An 18,849-nucleotide genomic window follows, 5' to 3' on the forward strand; every position below is an offset into this window, starting at 1 on the left:
GACGGTTTCTTTTCTTATTTGAATTTTTATGAGTATTTATTCGGATTCTCTCCGCACGTCTTTAAGCACCGCCTCCAAGGCGTGATCGCTTTCGACGTTCTCGAAGTAGGTCACGCCCTCGACCGTTCGCTCCACCTCCTTCAGCTGCTCGATGTGTTCCGGCCAGACGCACCTGTCGAAGTAGCCCGGGCAGTCGGGCGGGTCGTACTCCCTTCGGCTCCTCCTCTCACGACACACCTCCTTCTTCAACTTGAAAAAGTACTTCAAATTGCAGAGCTCCTCGATGTGTCTGCAGTTGAATATGCTGAAGCCTTCGATGATCAAAATACCTGTTGTCAGTTCCATCAGCTCCTTCGCATCACTCAGCATTCTCTCCATGTCCAGACTGGAGAGGATGTCGAAGTTGATGTGATCGAGTTCCTCTATCCACGTGTGCCTCGGATCCATCACGTCCAAGAAGTAGTCGTCCTGCGAGATGACTGTGGCATCCGGGTATTTCTCCTGCAGGTTCCTGGCGAGGGTGCTCTTCCCACCGCACGTCACCCCGCTTATCCCGACGACCAGCAGTTTCTTTGCTGGCATCTTCTGTTTCCACTTCAGACACGATCGATCACGAACCAAGAACACGTGTTACGAAACATTCGTTAGTCAATATACACAAACGGGTGCGCATGCTGGATGAATTGCAGAGAGAAAACGACGAGATCTCTTTAATAATCGTGCGATTGGTTGCATATTTCTTCATCTTAAAACTTTTTGTATTATGCAACAAACTCTCCAATAAGAAATAATTCCTTTTAGGGTTTCCTTTTAAAGTGAAATAACATATTTTAAAATTTCTCCAATTATTCTGGAAGTCTCTATTTGGGTCAAAAAGTTATTTGATGTACATTTTCTTTATGTAACATATGTTGCATATAATATTTATTGAAACTGTCTAAATTTGAAATTTGTTTAATTCTGAATGCGTTGGCTGTGGTGGTTTGAATGACTTTAGGGATGGGGAAAACATTTAGGCAATTTCACTTTCCTCGTGTCAAATGATTTCGTGTTAATTTTGCGCAACGGGCGGAACTCGTTTCCTCTCGCATTGATGGCCTTCGGTCATCCGAATTCCGAAGACGTCGATTGATAATGTGATGCGAGCTAAATTCGTAGCGTAGAAAGAAAAAGAAGGAAAACAAATGAAACCGAAAAAAGAAGAGGTGGACGAGGAGAGACCTTTGGGACCGAAAGCTCGCGCCACCATCTGCTGGTCTAAATTGGGACGGGTGAGTGCGATTGACTGACTGATTGAAATTCAAACTCAATATTAACATTGACGTAATTTTGCAGAACGATGGAATCACGCCGAGATTTCCGAAGCTGCAGCAGCGAGCCTCGAAGATGCGAGTGCAGGGACAGATGAGCACCATCGTGGAGGAGACGTACGCTGTCTTCAATCCGCAAAAGATGGACACGTTCAATCCGAAGGTGACGAAGAAGAAGTTCGTGGTGAATCGGTCGTGCAGCAGCGCGTCGACGCTGACGACGAGCGGCGCCACTTCGAACGACGTCGATAGTTTAACGTTGGCCAGTTCGAGGCAGAGGAACAACGTTTGTCCACCGATTTGCAGTTCTTCGACTTCGGAGGTGCAGGAAGTTGCACGAAAGACGTCCGCGAAACGGAAAGATCTCGTACCGAAGGTGTCATCGTCGGGGTCGGTGCATAAGAATAGAAAGAAATCGACTTCTTCGAAGAAGAAAATTAATAAAAAGGGTAAAGGAGCGGAGGCTGCGATGTCGCGAGAGGATTTGCGGGAGAGACGGCCCTCGATCCTGCAGTGCATCATCTCCGATATCTTGGGTGATGATAAGAGAAGCTCGAGGAGAGCGAAGAAGAGCGAGAGCAAATCGCGAAAGGCGGAGAAGTTGGCCAAGATCACCAAGAGCGATAGCGTCGAGGACGTGGAGTGTTTAAAGAAAGAGGTGGAGAGTGGATCGAAGAAGCACAAGAGAAAGAAGAGAGGCGAAGGCGGAGAGGGCGACGCGCAAAAGCCCAAGGCGAATAAGAAGGAACGCATCAGGGATTCGCTGAAGACGTTGGCCGGATTCAAGAGGACTAAGCTGGAGAGGAAATCCTCGATACTGGCCATACAAGATGACGATTGTCTTTACACGTGCGAGTTGATCCCATACGAGGAGAAGCCGAAACCCAGCATCAAACTTTCCGATCTGGGCTCCCTGGAGATTCCACCGTTCAGACCCAAAGCGATCGTCGCGACCAGTTATTCCATAGAATCGGTGAAGATGATCATGGATGCGACCACAGCCAGTAGCCATTCGCTGGTGCGAAACACCAGTTGGATCTGCGGAAGCCAAGAGAGTTATCCTCGCATGCTCGGCGATTACGATCCGAAAGCGGCCGAAGCGAAAACGGTAAAGCTGAAGAGCTTCGTCGACGACTTCTGCAGTTTCCCCACGTGCGATCCTTACTGTTTCATGGCTTTAACTGAGACGGCGAACATCACTAAGGCGACGAACACGGACATCACCTGGGTGGAGAAGAAGTTGTCGCGAATTCCGCGTCTGAAAGTTCGCAAAAAGAAGCTACGTTTCGAAGGGATCCAGGCCATCAGCGATTCGGCGTCTTCGAGAGACGAATGCTGCGGAGTGCTGAAATTGCGGGAACCTTCGGTCTCTTCGGAGACGAGCAACGAGGGGACACGCAGGAGGAGCAGGATCCCGAAGAGGAAGAAGCTGCAGTCGATTTCCAATCTGGATGCCATCAAGGACGTTGCCGCAGACGTAATCAATTTGGAGGAGGAGGCGATCGATTTCAGCGACGAGACGAGCGCGCTAGAATCCACCTTATCGAAAAGGAAGACCAGATCCAAATGGAATTCGAGCGATACAGTTTCGCCAATCTGCGAGGTGGCGATCGCCTCCAAAGCTGTCGGCGATCCGTTCTTGGATTTCTTGGATGAGACGACGTCCAGATTCCTCAAAAGCACCAACTCGACGCTCAGCATCGTTTCCAATAAGGAGATGAATTCGGTATCTCTGCAGGTCATTATACCGTCCGCTACAGTCGAGACGAACACCTCCTATCACGCGTTGACGAAGAAGAGGCCGTTCACCAGGTCTCGTCTTCCGTTGCCCATCAGATCACGAGGCGGTGATGCTCCGCCTTGCAGAAGTCTCACATTTCCCATCGAGCTGGACATTCGCAAGTTGCTCGAAGAGAGAACCGTTGACGGTAATGTAAGTGATTGTACTGTATCAGCGGATCATTCTCTAATACTTTTTCTTATTTCTTTTTCAGCAGCAGCAGCCAATCCGTGTGCAGTTGATGCTGATGCTGAAGTAAGGCGGGCCACCGGGATGCGGTTCCGCCGCTGGTTTCCCATGTGGAAGCAGACGAAGAAGAAATTGAGTGTGGATCTGAATCGGACGATCGGCAATACGTTGCAAGTGTACAGTCTTCATAGGCAGGTGAAATTGGAAGGTGAGACGCGTTTCGAATCGTTCGCGTATCGACCGGCTGGAAGCGTGAAGGACGTCATGATTTACGACGATGGAAACATCCTCGGCGGTGGTTACATCGAGCCCAACGAAATGCGATCTCACTACGTCTTCAGCTCGATTTTGCGCAAGTATCTGGAGGACAGCGATTCGCTGAGGATATTTGTGCCGTGCTACGGGGGAAACGCTTTCAAAGCGCCCAAATATCCTGAAGATTTGCTCCGGCATCCCGACCCCATCCTGCAAACTGTATCCTCGATCATCTGTGTAAGTAATTGATTTCAATCTGAATTCGCAATGTTTTATTGTCGTATATATCTATATATTAATCTGTTTCTCATTATTGAATTTACTTAATGAGAATAGCGAAGACGGCCCAGGCGACCTCGTGCTGCAGATCGTGCTGCGCCAGCTGCTCGTAGTCGACGTTCACCATCAGATTGAGTCGTCTCTTGATTAGATTGTAGTCGGCAAGCGCCAGCTTTTCGAAGATGTTATCTTGCAGGTCAGCCGCGACGGTCATGAGGATTAGGGCCAGACATCTCGTGTCCATCTGTTGCAGCTGCACCTTCCACTCTGCCAGCAGATTCGTCTGAAGCTTCTGCACCAGTCCCGCGCGGATGCCCTCTTCGTTGAGCTCGTGTGTCGTGAAATCGTAGAAAAAATGTTTCATCTTCTTGTTGGTCACCATACCCTTCTCCGCCAGATCCTTGGCGATCCGCTCCTTGACATTTTTCAGGTGGTACTTCCAATTCCAGGGGTTCCAATTCTCGCCGCACAGCAGCTCTAGCCATGCCTCCAACGACCACTGCTCCGGCGATTCCCGCATCAATTTCAGTGTTTCATCGAGCAGCCTTTCCCCCGTCGGCGCCTCGTTCATCACCAGGAGTTTGCGACAACCGAACCGCGTCTTCTTCGGCGACTTCGGTTCCAGGGCGATCCTCTCCCTCAGGCTCAACTCGATCAGAATGCAACCGCGAAGCACCGTCGACAAACTCTCGTTCCAGTAAGAGATTTTACCATTGTCCAGGGCCAAGATGAAAATTTCCTCCAGCAGATTTAGACTTTGATCGGTGTAATGATGGACCAATTCGTCTTCCGCAGATCCCGTCTTCGGATGGTTTCTTCTTTTAATCACTTCGCCGCTCTGCCGCATCTGTCTTTCAACTGTCAAATCTTTCAAAAAAACAAAAATGATTATACACCACTAACTTTGATTTGTTTATTTGTTTCAGAAACTGGAGACGCGCGACCGGAGGTCTTCGCAGTTAGTGATTACAGTCGGAGGTGATGGAGTGGTTGTTGGTAGCGACGGCGAAGACGTTGATGGAAATGGCTTGGACAAGTCGACATCCGCGCATGGCCATCTGATGGACTTTGACGTGAACATGGATTACATTTATGAAATTCCTTTCGATTCCGAGGACTCTTTGATTATCGAAGAAGAAGCCGAAGAGGAAGAGGAGCTAGAGCAATTGGTGTCGGAGGAAGCGCCGAGAGAGGAAGATTTCACTTTGCTGTTGGAGCCGAGTCCGAGCGATATCGAGCTGGTGATCAGCTTCAGCGATGCGGAGATTATCCTGGTGCTGCCCGATGGTAGCGAAGAATCTTTCTGTTGCAGTTTGTGGGATACCAGTTCCGACGTGCTTTACGACTCGTACAACAAACTCTTTGATAATCTGAAAGATAACAGGAGTTTTGTCCGGAAGATGTATAGGGCTTTAACGAAGAAATTGTCTATCAATATGAGTGATTTGCAATTTGTAGATGATATCTGGGAGACGATAATCGAGGAGGACGGTGGTTACGTTTTGGACGCGAAGAAAGTTTTACAGCTGGAGGCGAAGTATCGTCACGCTGATGATGGTGTCGTGGAACTAAAGAGCACTTCTTACAAAAGTTTGCTAAGTCTCGAAGCTGACGATGGAGGTTGCCTCTGCGGTAATCCGCAGAAACCGTCGAAGAGTTGCCCTTGTCTGAACAAGTCGGACGAGAAGAAGGTTAAGAAGAAGCGCAGCAAGAGCCAGACGAAAACAACGGAAGTTGAAACACTCTTCTTCGCTTCGTTAGAGATGAAAGCCACGTCGGATGAGTCCTCCCGCGAGGAGACTGATAGGCAAAAGAAGGAGTTGGTCGAGTGGGAGAGAAGTTACAATGAGATTCTAGTTGATTTTAAGACAAATTTCCAGCCGATGGTAGAGCCGCAAGTCGCGTACCATTTGGAGGAGGAGGATGAAGAGATTATTATGAATCCGCCGATTCTATGGATCCTGGCAAAGAGGTTTCTGCGTAATCGTCGAAGGCGAATGGAGGAGAGAAGGCGGTTGCTGCAGGAGAGACGCAAGAGACGCAAATTACAGAAAAAGGACGACGAGGAATGCGAGGAAAAGAAATCCTCCTTTTCCATTCTATCGCAGAGTAGTTTCCTTGCCAAGAATTGGTGTTCGATCTCGTCCATCTTCGATACACTCTCAGGTATTTTCGATAAGAAGGATTCCGATTCTCAAGAGTGCATCTGTAACAAAGAGGAGAATACTCCTCCATCTGTGAAAGAAAAAAATGGTGATGATGATGATGATCAGAAAACGCCGAAAGGTAAAGAATCAAGCGGTGATGGAAGTAAGAAACCCGAAGGCAAAGGTTTAGAAAAACCAAGAGATGATGATGTTAATGTTATTAAGAGCGATGGGCATAAACCCGTTGATGATAATTTAAAGAAATCAAAGTCTGGAGATAATGGACGTAAAGTTATCAAGAACGATGGGCAATCTGATGACACTGATTCTTTTGAATCAAAGCTCAAAGATGACGACACCAAGGTCAGCAAGAGCGATGGGCAAAGTAATAAATCTGTTGATGATGATTCAAACAAATCAAAGCCTAATGATGATGTTCCCAAAAAGTCTGATTTTACTGATAAAACAGGAGAAGATGGCGATAGAAAAGTCGCAGATAATAGTTTTAAGATAGTCGATGATTATAAGAAACACGGCGATGGTGGAGAGAAGAAGTCTGATAAAGATGCTGATAGAAAGAAGGATTCGCCTTCGCCGAAAAAACCTTCCGTATATTTCCCGGATCAGCTGAAGGTGAAACCCGGATCAACCGATAGTAAGACTAAGCCCAAATCAACAGTCGATGAGCAAACGGCTGGACCTAGTGGAATCGTGAAGACGAAAGACATCGTGAAGGAGTATTCGGATCGTTGCAGATGTAGCGAATCGAAAATACCGAAGCCTCAACCCAAAACTTCGCAACGCAAAGCCAACAGTGATAACAAGAGAAACGACACTGATGATTATAGCGGTAAGATGATTGATAAAAGTAATGGTAACAGTAAGAACAATACTCCTGTCTTTATGCTCACCAGCAATATGCCCATTGAAAGAATAGATACTTACCTCTCTACCGTCCTGGACGATGTCCACAAGGAGTCTGCTTCTGATTCGGAAATCATTTCCACTAGCACTCCAATTGCAACAACAACAACAACTACAACTACGTCCACAAAAACGAAGACGAAGAAGCCGTGCACACCGAAAACGTGCAAGAGCTCGCCGGAGCTGAAGTCTGATTTTAGTATGAACAGATACATTAACAAATCCAAAGAGATGATTCAGTCGTTGTTCTCTGGAAAAGATGACAAGAGGTTCTGCGTCAAGACGATATTTCAGAAGAAGAACTTTTTGAAGCCATGTCGAAAAGAGATGCTTTCACCGGCTCAGAAGAAGCCAATCGCTCCGAAAAAGGAGGTGAGGAAGTCTTGTATGTGTTCTCCGAAAGCGAAAAAGTCCGTTGAAACGTCGACGATGGGTGAAGAGAAGAAGCAATTCGTCGACAAAGGATCGGATGCGATTTGCGTAGAACACGTATCGATTGGCTCGGATCCGATCGTGGTTTCCGTTGAGCACAAAGAGACGATGACCTCGCCGGAGCCTATCCCAACGCAAATTCCTAATCTGGAGGAACTGATGAAGAGCTGCGAATGCGACAGCGTACGAAAACTCGAAGTGATGCGGACCAATCATGCCGATCGCACAATGAACGAGAAGGAGAACAAATCAAAGTGGAGGTGTTTCGGTAAGAAGTCGGTGGAGAAGAGGAAAACGCCCTGCGAGTGCATCGATCTGAATATGCTCGTCAGCGAGCTTGAGAAGAATTCGCAGGTGACGCTGAAGAAGTCGAAGCGGGAGGATGAGGTGAGAGTGGTGTACTGCAATCGGATGGTGGAGAACGTCGGCGCGCAGGTGTTTCACATGGACTTCGGTAAGGATGTGCAGTGCCAATCGTGTTGCCCACCCAGCAGCACAACGGGAACACAATCGGACGATATGCTGACCATGGAGAAGTTTGCCAGGGACATCGAAAGGAGGATCTGCAATCGAATCAAGTGTTGGAAGAAGTTGACGATTGTTCCAAGTAAACCATCGGCGACGGATGCTTCCATTAACAAGGCCAAGGGAAAGGTGAAATACTTTGATCGGGTTTCATTCGGAAGTGATTCGATCTTCGAAGATGTCGAAGATAGCTCGATACTCGTCCCACTGTCGGACATCAAAACTGGCGGCTCTGAGTTGAGCTCGATTCTGTCTTCAAGGGAATTCTTTAATCAACGCCGCCAGAAGACGACGGACTCGATGAAGCATATTGTGGGTAGCACCAGCAGCAAGGCGGACGTCGATAAATGTCAATGTTGCAGTGGAAAGGTCGTTGCTCTGCGACCTGAAGATATCTGCCACGGTAATTCCAAAAAGTTTTCGCTGCGAAGCGATTCCCTGTCGGTGCTGAAGAACAAAATCCTGGACAGGAAGTCGAATGTATCCGTGCTATCCAAGAGACGACTCGTACTCAATCAGATGAGGGAAAAGCTGACGATCACACCGCACGCGATGACGACGCCCAGCATTATGGCAGTGTCCGCCTCGTTCCCGAAACGCGTCAAACTGCAGAGCCTGAGCACACCCATGGAGGAGGAGGAAGCAGCAACAGCAGCACCCATCAGTAATGCAAAACAAAGCAGTCCTATAGCATCCGTGACGACCGTCGACGATGTTCAATCCCTGATGAACATCTCTGACATCCTCGGCTCCGACGATTTGGTAGGTGACAACTCGCAGTTGAGCATCACCAGGGACGATTCCATGCCGTTCGCGCAATCAGCGATTCCCATCGGTCCCATCACCTTGGACTCGCAGGTGGATCTCACGCAGCAGCCGCAAGCTGGTGGGAACAAGATGAAAGCCATCCAGCAAGACTTTTCGCCGTACGTATCGAACAACAGACCGTCTCGAGCATACGTACGCAAAACATCGTTGGACGTAAAGCTTGACAATTATAAAGAGGAACAGATGAAGATGACGAATTCCGAGAGGGAGAGGAACGCGCGTGGTGCGAAGCTTGCCGAGCACATGAACTTTGACTGCAAGGTAATCAAGAAGCCGCCCAAAAGAACGCCCTCGTTCGAGGCCCGCGCCGAACGAGGTTCGATAATAGCAGACACCTTGGATTTTGACGATACATCGAAAACGGTCGACAAACCGTTGATCCAACAAATACAAGAGGACGGTGAGCGACAGACGTTGAGGGGCAGCTCGAGCATCAAGAAGAGTTTATCTCGAATGTTCAAAAGCTCTACCGCGGCCACCAGAAAAACGAACTGGGTGAAAAGCTTATCGAAGATATCAACGGAAGAGACCTCACCGGTCGAATCGATTCACGAAGTCGAGGAACCGGAGAAAAAGGCCGACTCGTATGATTTTCTGAATAACGTGCTCAACCACGATTTCGTTAAGAGCGTGCAATCTATGGCCCAAGTCCACGTTTCCTCTGAAGACTTATTCGCGGAGGTTAAACCATACTCGGAGGTGAACGAATTGCCGGTTGTTAAGCCGGTGGTTAAGCCGACGGTGATCGAAGAACATTCGTCTACATCGATGCATTCAATTAAATACCGGATGAAATCCATTGATTCATTGGAGCTGTATCCGAAGGATGAGCTGGGGAAACGCCACACCAGGTGCACCGGGGATAAGAGGAATGTAACCTTTCTCATCTTGAGGAATATAAAAAACCTATTTACTGCAAGAAGGAAGAGACGCGTGAGCTTCGACGCGACGAACGAGAAGCAGAACGGAGTGCTGAAGAAGACACTCAATTTCTGGTTGTCATTTGGGAGTAAGAAGCAGGAACAGCCGACTTACGGTTGCGGCGAGGCTTGCACCTGCGGATCTCAAGCCAAAGACATTTGCCTGTGCCAGAGGACGACGACCACCCGAACCAATTACGTGCGGTGCGTGGTCAACCCCATGAAGGTGACCGGTTACGAGGAGGTGCTGAGCTGCGGCAATCGGGATCGAATCAAGATCGAGGTGGACGACGCCACGTGCATCCTCCCCAGCGACTCGAACCTCTGTCCGAGCCGTTTATCGACGATTGCCGAGAGGACGGAGCGCAGCAGCGCGATCACAAAGTTGGAGGTGAAGAACAGTCAGAGGACCATCAACTCGGACATATCGTCTCTGAAATCGTGCGACGCCGACGCGGATTGGTACTGGAGGAATCCCAAGGTCGTCGACGAGTTCAAGGATTCGTACGATCGACTGAAGCCCGTCCTCTTGGAGAACGTGTCGAGGGAGAGCGAGAGGTACATCTTCAACAAGATTTGCTCGATCATCGAGCGCAACTCGTGTCCGAGCATCAACAGCCTCTACAAGAGTCGATCGAAGGCGATGGAAGAGGAAGAGAAGGAACGTATCGATCGAGGCCTGAAGAAGTCCGACGTCGTCTCGTTGCTCATGCGATACAATCCCGACGAGCCGACGATGATTGTCGGAAAAGGATCTTGCCAAGCTGGAGAAGAGGAGGAGGTGAAGGATAACAACTGCAATGATGATTACGATGACGACGATATCTGCGAAGGGTTCGTGTTCTCGGTGAGGAACTACACTGAGAGGAAGACCGAGGTGCGGATGGAGTCTTCGCCGAGACGGGGAACGGCGGTCATACGTTTGGACGACGATCTCCGGCCGAAAGTCAGTTGGGTGACGAAGAAGATATTGCCGGTTGATGATGACGACGACGACGATGATGAAGAAAATGATGAAGATTATCTGACTAGCAGATTCACGCTCGTCGAGAGCGACATCACCAGCAGCGATAGCATCGAGTATTGCCTGGTGCCAAACAGAAATCATCAATGACGTCGACTTATCGAAACTAGTTTATTTTGTAAATAACAAACACATACAGTCTGCTTCAATGAAAAATTCAAATGAATGAATGAATGATATATGTACAAATCTTGTTTAATTAATTTAACGCTTGCTTTAAATAATTGCAATTCATAAAAGTAACAAAACACGAAGTGATGTGAGTGTATCGATATTGTTTAATTCTCTATACTCGTTCTTTATTTGCTTTATGTTTGCAGATGAACTCTGGAGCGACAACAACAACAACAACATCAAAAGAAGGAATGTGGGGCACAGCTGGCTGTGCTGATGAGTTCGAAGCGGCGTGAGAGAAGCTGATTAAGATTAACCCTTCGCGCGTCCGGGGACCCCTTCAATTGGTGGCAATTGTCGAAAGAAGGAAAACGATGGAGATGATTGCGGCGCGTGGAAGAACATCAAAAGATCGTGCGGAAAAACGGCGGCGACAAAAAGATGCGAATTGAGAAGAATAAGAAGAAGAAGATGAACGACGGGAATAAATGAACGAGAGCAAACGCGAAACTGGAAAACGTGTTTGAAGTTAAACAGACTAGAACATAAATCGTGGCCGGGCGTGCCCTGGTGTGGTGTGTGTGTGTGTTGGTTGTGCCAGCAGCCCCCGACCCCACCTCACGAATTGAAAGAAGATCTGCTTGATGATGATGATACTGATCTACGTCTTTGTTTTGCATAGATGTTGTCCGGTTGCGGAGGCGGCACAACTAAAGAAAAATGTATAATAATTCACCGCGAAAATACGGGTGAGAGAAACAGGTAACAGTTTCCGCGGTTTCGCGACGACCCTGCCTGAAAACTTGCACCATTCGATCGAGTGACGATCGCCGTAAAAATGCGTACCTATCTGAAGTGTGGGAACTGCTGTTGCGTTCGCTTTCTCGGACGTCGACCAACGCAATCGTAAATCTAAGAAGGCAATGGGAAAAAAAATAAAACAATAATAATAGTAATGGAAACGAATAAAAGAAAGAGAAATCAAGGTTGCCGGCAGATTGTTTTTCATTTATCGCCGTTTCCTTGATCGCGGACATGGGAAAATCGAGCAGCCTTTTTCCGCAATCGCGATTGTTTCATGTACACCTATTTGTTTCCTCTCTCTCTCCATGGCAACCGCATTTGTTTTGTTCTTTCACCTGTTGCTCGGCGACGACTACGTTAAATTTTCATCGATTTTTTAGTGCGCTTACGAAAATGTTGGTCTAATGCAAATTGCTATTGCATCCATCCGTCCTTTGACCTTAACAACCGCACTTCGCGTTTTGTTTGCATCTTAAACGCACGCAGCCCAACATACAATAGAAAACAATTTTATTTTTTAATTCAGAAAGAATAATAATAACAACAACAACGATAAACAAACAATTCGAACGTTACGGCATTGCACTGTTGCTGCAAGCAGCGCGCAAGGTCGCCGCTGCACGTCCGTTCGTGCGTCGTTATATAATCGCAGACGAAAAGAGATCGATCTCTCAAGCATGCACGTTTTCAACAAAATTTTCGTCAAACACTTCGAAACGCTATCAAACAGGTGCAAACAGAGTTGCATAACGTGCACATAATTATTGTTCATTCATGAAAAGCGATCAATTTATTTATTAATTTATTTTCAATTGAATCTTTTTTCACATTTAAAACTTTATTTAGAATACAATTTGCAAATGTTCATGCAAACATTTGTCAATTACCGATGAATTTTGTGCAATTCAGCGAATAAGACTCAGATAAGTGATCAGAAACGCGGCTGCGCGTAACGCATGAATTTCGTAAAATATTATGTAAGCCTCTTTAGCTCAGTGGCAGAGCACTGGTCTTGTAAACCAGGGGTCGTGAGTTCAATCCTCACAGGAGGCAAAGGCGGTACAACAACAATCTTGTGGTTGCTTAACTTTTTTTCGTTCGTTTATTGATATTACCTGCTTCATTTTTTTGTATTGTTACCTTTAACTTCTTCGCCCATTGACTTTTCACCATCAATTATTAGTTTATTAATGTTACCGAGCGCTCGGGCCCTTTGGTTTTTTTTTAGAATACGATCAAAGTATTTGCGTCGTAGGAGGCGGCGACTAAAAGGACCCCGGCAATAAAACAATATGGCCTCTGTTAAATCCCTTGACAACCATTTGATAACCATGACAACGGTAACAGTATGCAAATTATCGATGGTCCGACGTTTCGCACGCGAAACATTTCATTTACTGTCTACATTCGCAGAAATAATTCAAACAATATCGATTTACTAATTTTATTTGAAATTTCACCCTTTGGTTTCGGGGTTTCGAAGAATACGACCAAAGTATCTCCTGCTTGTCGTAGAAGGCGACTAAAAGGACTAATACGAAACGCAAACATTTACGATTCGCCAATTGTCGTTGAATATGCTGATTTAATTGATATTTGATTAGGCTGTAACGATTTCCGCGTTCATATATTTCCTAGAATTTTTCTTTCAAATCATTAATCGTATTCAAATAATGTCGATTTAATTGATATTTAAAGAAAACGTAATTTCCGTATTTTGTTAATTCAGAATGACAGAAAATCCTGTCATAATTGAGTGAAGTTTGGGAAAGAAATTGGTAAGGTAATCGAAGTCAGTAAAAAATACCTTTTTTTTATTCATCCAGTGGTAAAGTTTTACGAACAGATGATTACCGGTTATTATTTGATGCGCATCGACAAAAAAATAAATAAATAATAACAAGTTCACACCTTTCACTGCGAACGTAGTAAACTTTTACAAAATTCATGTTTTACAAAAGATACTGTTAGCATTTCCTTTCTTCAAAAAGGGAAGAAGGAAAACCCGTTTACGATGTGTCAAAGGGTTTTCGCACCTCGTAAATTTTGGGAGGTAGGCGAGGAAAATGGAGAAGAAGAAAAAAAATAAAAGAGGGATCGAACCTCGTTATTACGTTACTCTCCGTTCGTTACCTAACAACGAGTCTGTAATTGCTGTGGCGCGGAGAAAGTGCGAAAAGACAACGGTTCCGGTTGAATCGTTTCCCCGTGCGATTTTCTTCTCGATCACACATTTCCGTCTCGCTTTTCGGACGGTTTTCCCTTTGATCTCGATACTTGCGCAAGTACTTGCGTAATAATCTATGGTCGTCATGGAGATTACATTGACCATTGTTTTGTTAACGGTTACTTTGTTATGTCGTTATGATACTATGATTCTATGGTGATTGCTACTTTGCAAGTAATGAGTGAATTGTCCTTTCTCAAAAGTTGAATTAATCCATCAAGGTGGACGCAATAAGCAAACACGCATTTGAGAACCTTTTTGCAGTTTCACCGAACGCCTATAACAATTTTTCCACCTCGTTTCCTCTTTCTAAGCCTCTTCAGCGTTACGTAACGGCAACTCGGGAAAGTCCGCTTCAGTTTACAAACATTTTTTTTATATTTATTTTCATTCCGTTCCTTCGTCTCTCTTCTGCCACCACTCGTTCTCCGCCTATTTGATTGACGGTATCGATACTTCAACCTTGAAAGCACGTTGACAATTTGTAAATATTGCTGTCGGCATTGAATCGTACGCTCTCTCTATCTCTCACACACACTGTATGTATTTCTTCGTGCGTTTTTTTCTCTCTTCTTTTCTCCAATCGTTCTTTCAGTGTAATCAAATGAAAGAAGGATACGTTCAATATACGCTTCGTCTCTTATTTCACTCTTACGCGATTTCGATACACTTGTTTCGATATATGTAAGAAGAAGAAAAAAAAAACTGTCGTGTTTCCACATCGTATCTGGCGTTGCTTTCAGATGTTGATGCGGAGGTGAAAATTAGGCTGGCCGTGGTCGTTTGACATTTGTTGTTTTGACGTTTGCGCGGTCGCTGCTCGCCGATTCGATTCGATTCACCACTTCCGAAGAGTTGTGAGAAGAAGCGAAGAATACGGAGATGACGAAAAGTGAGTGTTTTCTATTCCTACTTGCAATATTAACTTTGTTAATTCATTCATTAATTAATTAAAAAAACATCGGATATAAATGCATTTCTGCAATTTCAATCATAATTAAGGGGTTAGATTATTGATATGTTGCCATGGCGCTGATTCAATAATAACACCGGTTGAAACTTGATCCTTTGCTTTCGGGGTTTGAATAGTCGTAGAAATGGATTGAAGGCTGATGTTAGATTTAGTTTTGCTTTGTATTCCGTTTGCGTGTGCAGATTGGATTTGGAGATGTTAATCAAATAAGAAGTACCTATTCTTTGGTAATTTTCCGTTGTTGTTGTTGTTGTCCCTTGATTAAAGGTAGGTAAGGAAGAACGTAATCCCTTCTTTTCGAACAACGGTAATCCGAGTAAACATACTTCGTTTGCTCTCTTAAAAATTTTCCCGATAAGATTACAATTGTTATCTCTTATCCCCCTTGTGTATAAGAGAGAGAGAGAGAGAAGGAGAAGAAGGGTTTCTTTGTGCCGGCAAATCCTCTTACGTTTATTTACTTTACTTCTCGCGTCGAATTCAAACTCGTGTCTCGCAACCCAGCAGCAGAAAAACCCTTTATTCCAATCCGAGATTATCTCGAGATTACGCGTTCTTCGCTCCAAGTGGATGCAATCGATCAATCTCTTTTCACTTCTCTCTCACTCGATTTCTTTACATTTTCGTTCCCTTATTTGTAATTCTCCCTCGCACGTCCGAAGAGAAGGCCATGTGTTTTTTTCTTCTTTTTTTTGTTGTTGTTGCTCCTCTTTTATTTCATCGTAGGGGTTGCTTTATCATCAAAAAACACTCTCCACTTGCTCCTTCACGTTTTCTCATCGCTCTCTGTTTGCCTTTCCTCCTCTTGTGTATTTGCGTTTTCTTATTCACCTTGCATCCAGTTTTTATACTCACGTTTCACGTGAGAAAATTCAAGTTTTTTCTTTGTTTCCTCCAAAATTTATTGGCATTGTTTACCTTCAACTCAACAAACTTCGCTTATTTCGTGCTTTCTTTTCGTTAAATTTTCATCTCTTCATTTACATCAGAGGTTCCCAAACTTTTTTGTGTCGCAGACCCCTTGCCATGTTTTTCGGTTTTGGGTAGACCCCCTACTTAGCAGATATTGATTTTTTTTGTAAATTTATTATTTATATTGGGATATCTTTATAATTATTAAGATCTTTACTCTGAGACTGCGCGAATGTTTGTAACAAGATGATACTGGTATATCATTATGTGCAGGTTTTTACAAGTTCAAAATGTATTGTAGCGAATGCCTACAACTTACACAATTCTATAAACATATATAATAATTTTTTACTTCTTAAATACTTTTACTATTGAAATCCCGACGTTCGAAATCCCGACTATATCAAAAAATTCCGACAACCATAATCCCGACTGCATCGAAATCCCGACAGTGTCTTTTATTATTATTATAATTTATACAATAACGCAGTCACCATCTACTATTATTTAATATTAATAACAATAAATTAATTTGAATTTAGAATATTTCTTAATTTTAAGTTTTATTAAGTCAACGAAAACAAATACAATAATAAATATATATATTGTTATTAATAGTTAATAACAACAATTAATAATCTCAACTCCCCCCGTTATATGCTAGAAATAAAAAACACTATTTCCTCCTTGATTTACTTAATTTTTCAGTATTTTCTTCGTTTAAAATCGTCTTATTTGTATCTCAAATTATCTCACTTCTTGTGAGTTAAACTGTTTTCATTCATTCAAGTTAACATTTCCTTGCATTGGTTCTATTTAACTTCTTTCTCCCTCTTCATTAGACTAGATTTGATGCGTTTCTTTAAAACTATTTGATTCTTCGGTTCGCAACTCGTTTTTGTTTTAGTTTCGGGAGATCGCTGCTTCTCTTCAGCTCTTCGATGCGATTTTCGTGTTGGACAGCATCTTCGACGAGGAGTTGGATGATGAGGAGGAGGCAGGAACGTCGGTATGTACTAGTAGGACACACGCGAGTTCAACTTTGGTTCGCGCTGCCCGAGAAACGCATCGCATCGCATCGTCGTCGTCGTCCCCCGTTCGCCAGCCAAACAACAAACCGAAACCGAACGGCGAGCGATCATCAGTCGCTCTGCGGACGCCGAGAGTCGTGCGCGCGTGTTGTTACTTCTTCTCCTGTGTGCTTGTTGCCCCAGTGCCGCTGCCGCCGCCGTTCGTATACGTTCTTTTCGAACACTTTAAACTCTCTCTCAATGCGCACACCGTTTTCAATATACAGATACAGATACGTTCAAACTAAGTAAAGTGGGTGTGTTTGTGTGTGTTTCGTGGAAGAAAATGAAGAACAACAACACAACAACAATAATAACACTGACAGCAGTAACACTCCACGAGTGAACGAGATTGTTACTTATTCCAGTAACTTTAAATTTAATTTTTCTTTTCGAAATTTGCGACGCGATATCGGCCAGTGGTGGTGATCGAATCGAGAAAGAGTTAAAGTTATGTTGCGGTCCGAGGCACGAGTGAGAGACAAGAAACAGAAATAGATACAAAAAGAAAGGGGAGAGAAACGTGAACGACTCCCTTGTTGCATCGACGATTCCTCCTACATCCCTGATTCGGATTATCGTGTTTTGTTTTTTTAAATTTTTGGATTAGACAATCTAGTTAGTTGTTGTTGCTGCTGTTTCTACGTTCTTTTGGTTTTGTTTATCTTCGAACCTGGCAGCCGCCTACTTCACCGTCACCGCTCTGTAAGTATTACGTTCATCTTCATCGTCGTGTCATCTTCATCTACTTCTTCTTGGCTCGTTTTTCGCGTTGCGTAAGTCCACCGCACCACGGCGAGAGCGCGCGCGAATTCCCCCCAAGCCCCCTTTCTCCTCGATTCAGGGTTAGTGGATCAATTTTTTATAGGGCAATGTGTGTGTGTGTGTGAGTGTTCCGTCGAACACTCAGTGTCCGTCTCTTATAAATTATGTATATTTTCATCTCCTCTCTCCTTTTTTTTTTCTATATCTATACATTTTATCTCCGTCTTCAGTTCGAACACATTTATTTTCTCTGTTGGCCACAAAAACGCGCAACCAATGAAATCCGAAAGTCCCTTTTTTCGCTGCTCCTCTCAAAATCAACCACATCTTCCTCCTCCTCCGCCTCCTTCTCCTTTTCATTTTTTTATTGCCCATCCCCATTGTCATGGTAATATATCATTCGCATCCTAGATGCATGCCCTCTCTCAATTGGGGGCATTATGTGAAGATCTCGCCTCCGCTTCCATCGAAGAATCCCCGTAATCCCCATCCGTAATCGTCCGAAAACACGTTTATTTTCTTTTTCTTTTCTTCTCAATTTTCTGTTCAGTTCGTCGTGTCGTAACGGAGACCACATTTTTCTTCTTTCTTTCACACATTTCCGAGCAAATATCCTACGATTTATTGGCCACTTTCTAAATCGAGCAATCAACTCGTACATCTCTTCTCTCATTTCATACTTTATTTTCAGTATGTTCGTATGTGCTTTTTCACTACCAATTATTAACAATACCTCGCATAGTGCGGATACGTATGAAATTAAAAAAAAAACGGACTATGCGAGTACATAAGATGTGCGACATCATCAATAAGGCGCCTCCTCGACAAGAGGTAACAATATCTGTTTTCAATTGTCTGGTCAAGTGCACGTGACGTATTGAATTACTTGCTACTCTTTAAACGTCATTAGTTCTTCTGTTTTTCACTATAGTTACAGACACTCAATGACTTCCTACTTCGTGACCAGATTTTGCGTTGTTTACAAAGTTAACTTAGATCTTTCGTTCAGTATTGAAAACATCTTATCTTCAAACGCTGAATGGGCACGACCATTCAATTTGTACACAAATCTACTAATTGGTTCGCGTTGATTACTGTTGAATTTCATTGTTTAAGCGTTTATTTAAACGTGTTTCGATCGTCTTGTTGTTGTTGTTTGCACAATGGATCCGCATTTAACGGAGCGCTGAGGATGTTTGAACTGTAACAGAGGTACGCGCGCGTGTAATGTAATCTCGCCCGTTTATTTAACACACATCTTATATATATATATCCATCTTGTGCACATATTTATACGCGTATTATAATATAAAGAGCGCTCCTAATTGGATTAAACGGTGTGCCTCGAGTGTAGAAAGAAAGAAAGAAAGA

The 18,849-nt window shown here is 44.4% G+C and overlaps 2 protein-coding genes and 1 non-coding gene across 4 annotated transcripts in view; 2 read left to right on the forward strand and 1 right to left on the reverse strand.

Annotated features, from left to right (window-relative positions):
- Nucleotides 1-19: 19 nt before the first annotated feature.
- LOC108566611 (nicotinamide riboside kinase 1) lies at nt 20-700 on the reverse strand. The gene has a single exon (XM_017926596.1). The coding sequence runs from the start codon at nt 580-582 to the stop codon at nt 37-39; it is 546 nt and encodes a 181-aa protein (XP_017782085.1). The 5' UTR covers nt 583-700; the 3' UTR covers nt 20-36.
- An 11,812-nt stretch (nt 701-12,512) lies between these two features.
- On the forward strand, nt 12,513-12,584 carry Trnat-ugu. The gene has a single exon. It is a non-coding gene; the product is annotated as a tRNA-Thr (tRNA).
- A 2,041-nt stretch (nt 12,585-14,625) lies between these two features.
- The window catches only part of LOC108566617, a 23,906-nt gene continuing 19,682 nt past the window's right edge, over nt 14,626-18,849 (forward strand). The window contains exon 1 of one of the 2 annotated variants that reach the window (XM_017926603.1): nt 14,626-14,650. In XM_017926603.1, the coding sequence (XP_017782092.1) occupies nt 14,641-14,650 (10 nt within the window). In that variant the 5' untranslated portion in view covers nt 14,626-14,640. Of the gene's footprint in view, nt 14,651-16,692; nt 17,419-18,849 lie in introns of those variants that run through there. The other variant, XM_017926604.1, reaches the window with a different exon arrangement.

The sequence above is a fragment of the Nicrophorus vespilloides genome, unplaced genomic scaffold (genome assembly GCF_001412225.1).
Source record: "Nicrophorus vespilloides isolate i.1.1-1 unplaced genomic scaffold, Nicve_v1.0, whole genome shotgun sequence".
NCBI classification, from domain to species: domain Eukaryota; kingdom Metazoa; phylum Arthropoda; class Insecta; order Coleoptera; family Silphidae; genus Nicrophorus; species Nicrophorus vespilloides.

Coding starts and splice junctions, on each gene's coding strand:
- LOC108566611 (XM_017926596.1), bottom strand. CDS start 582: ATGCCAGCAAAGAAACTGCTGGTCGTCGGGATAAGCGGGGTGACGTGC.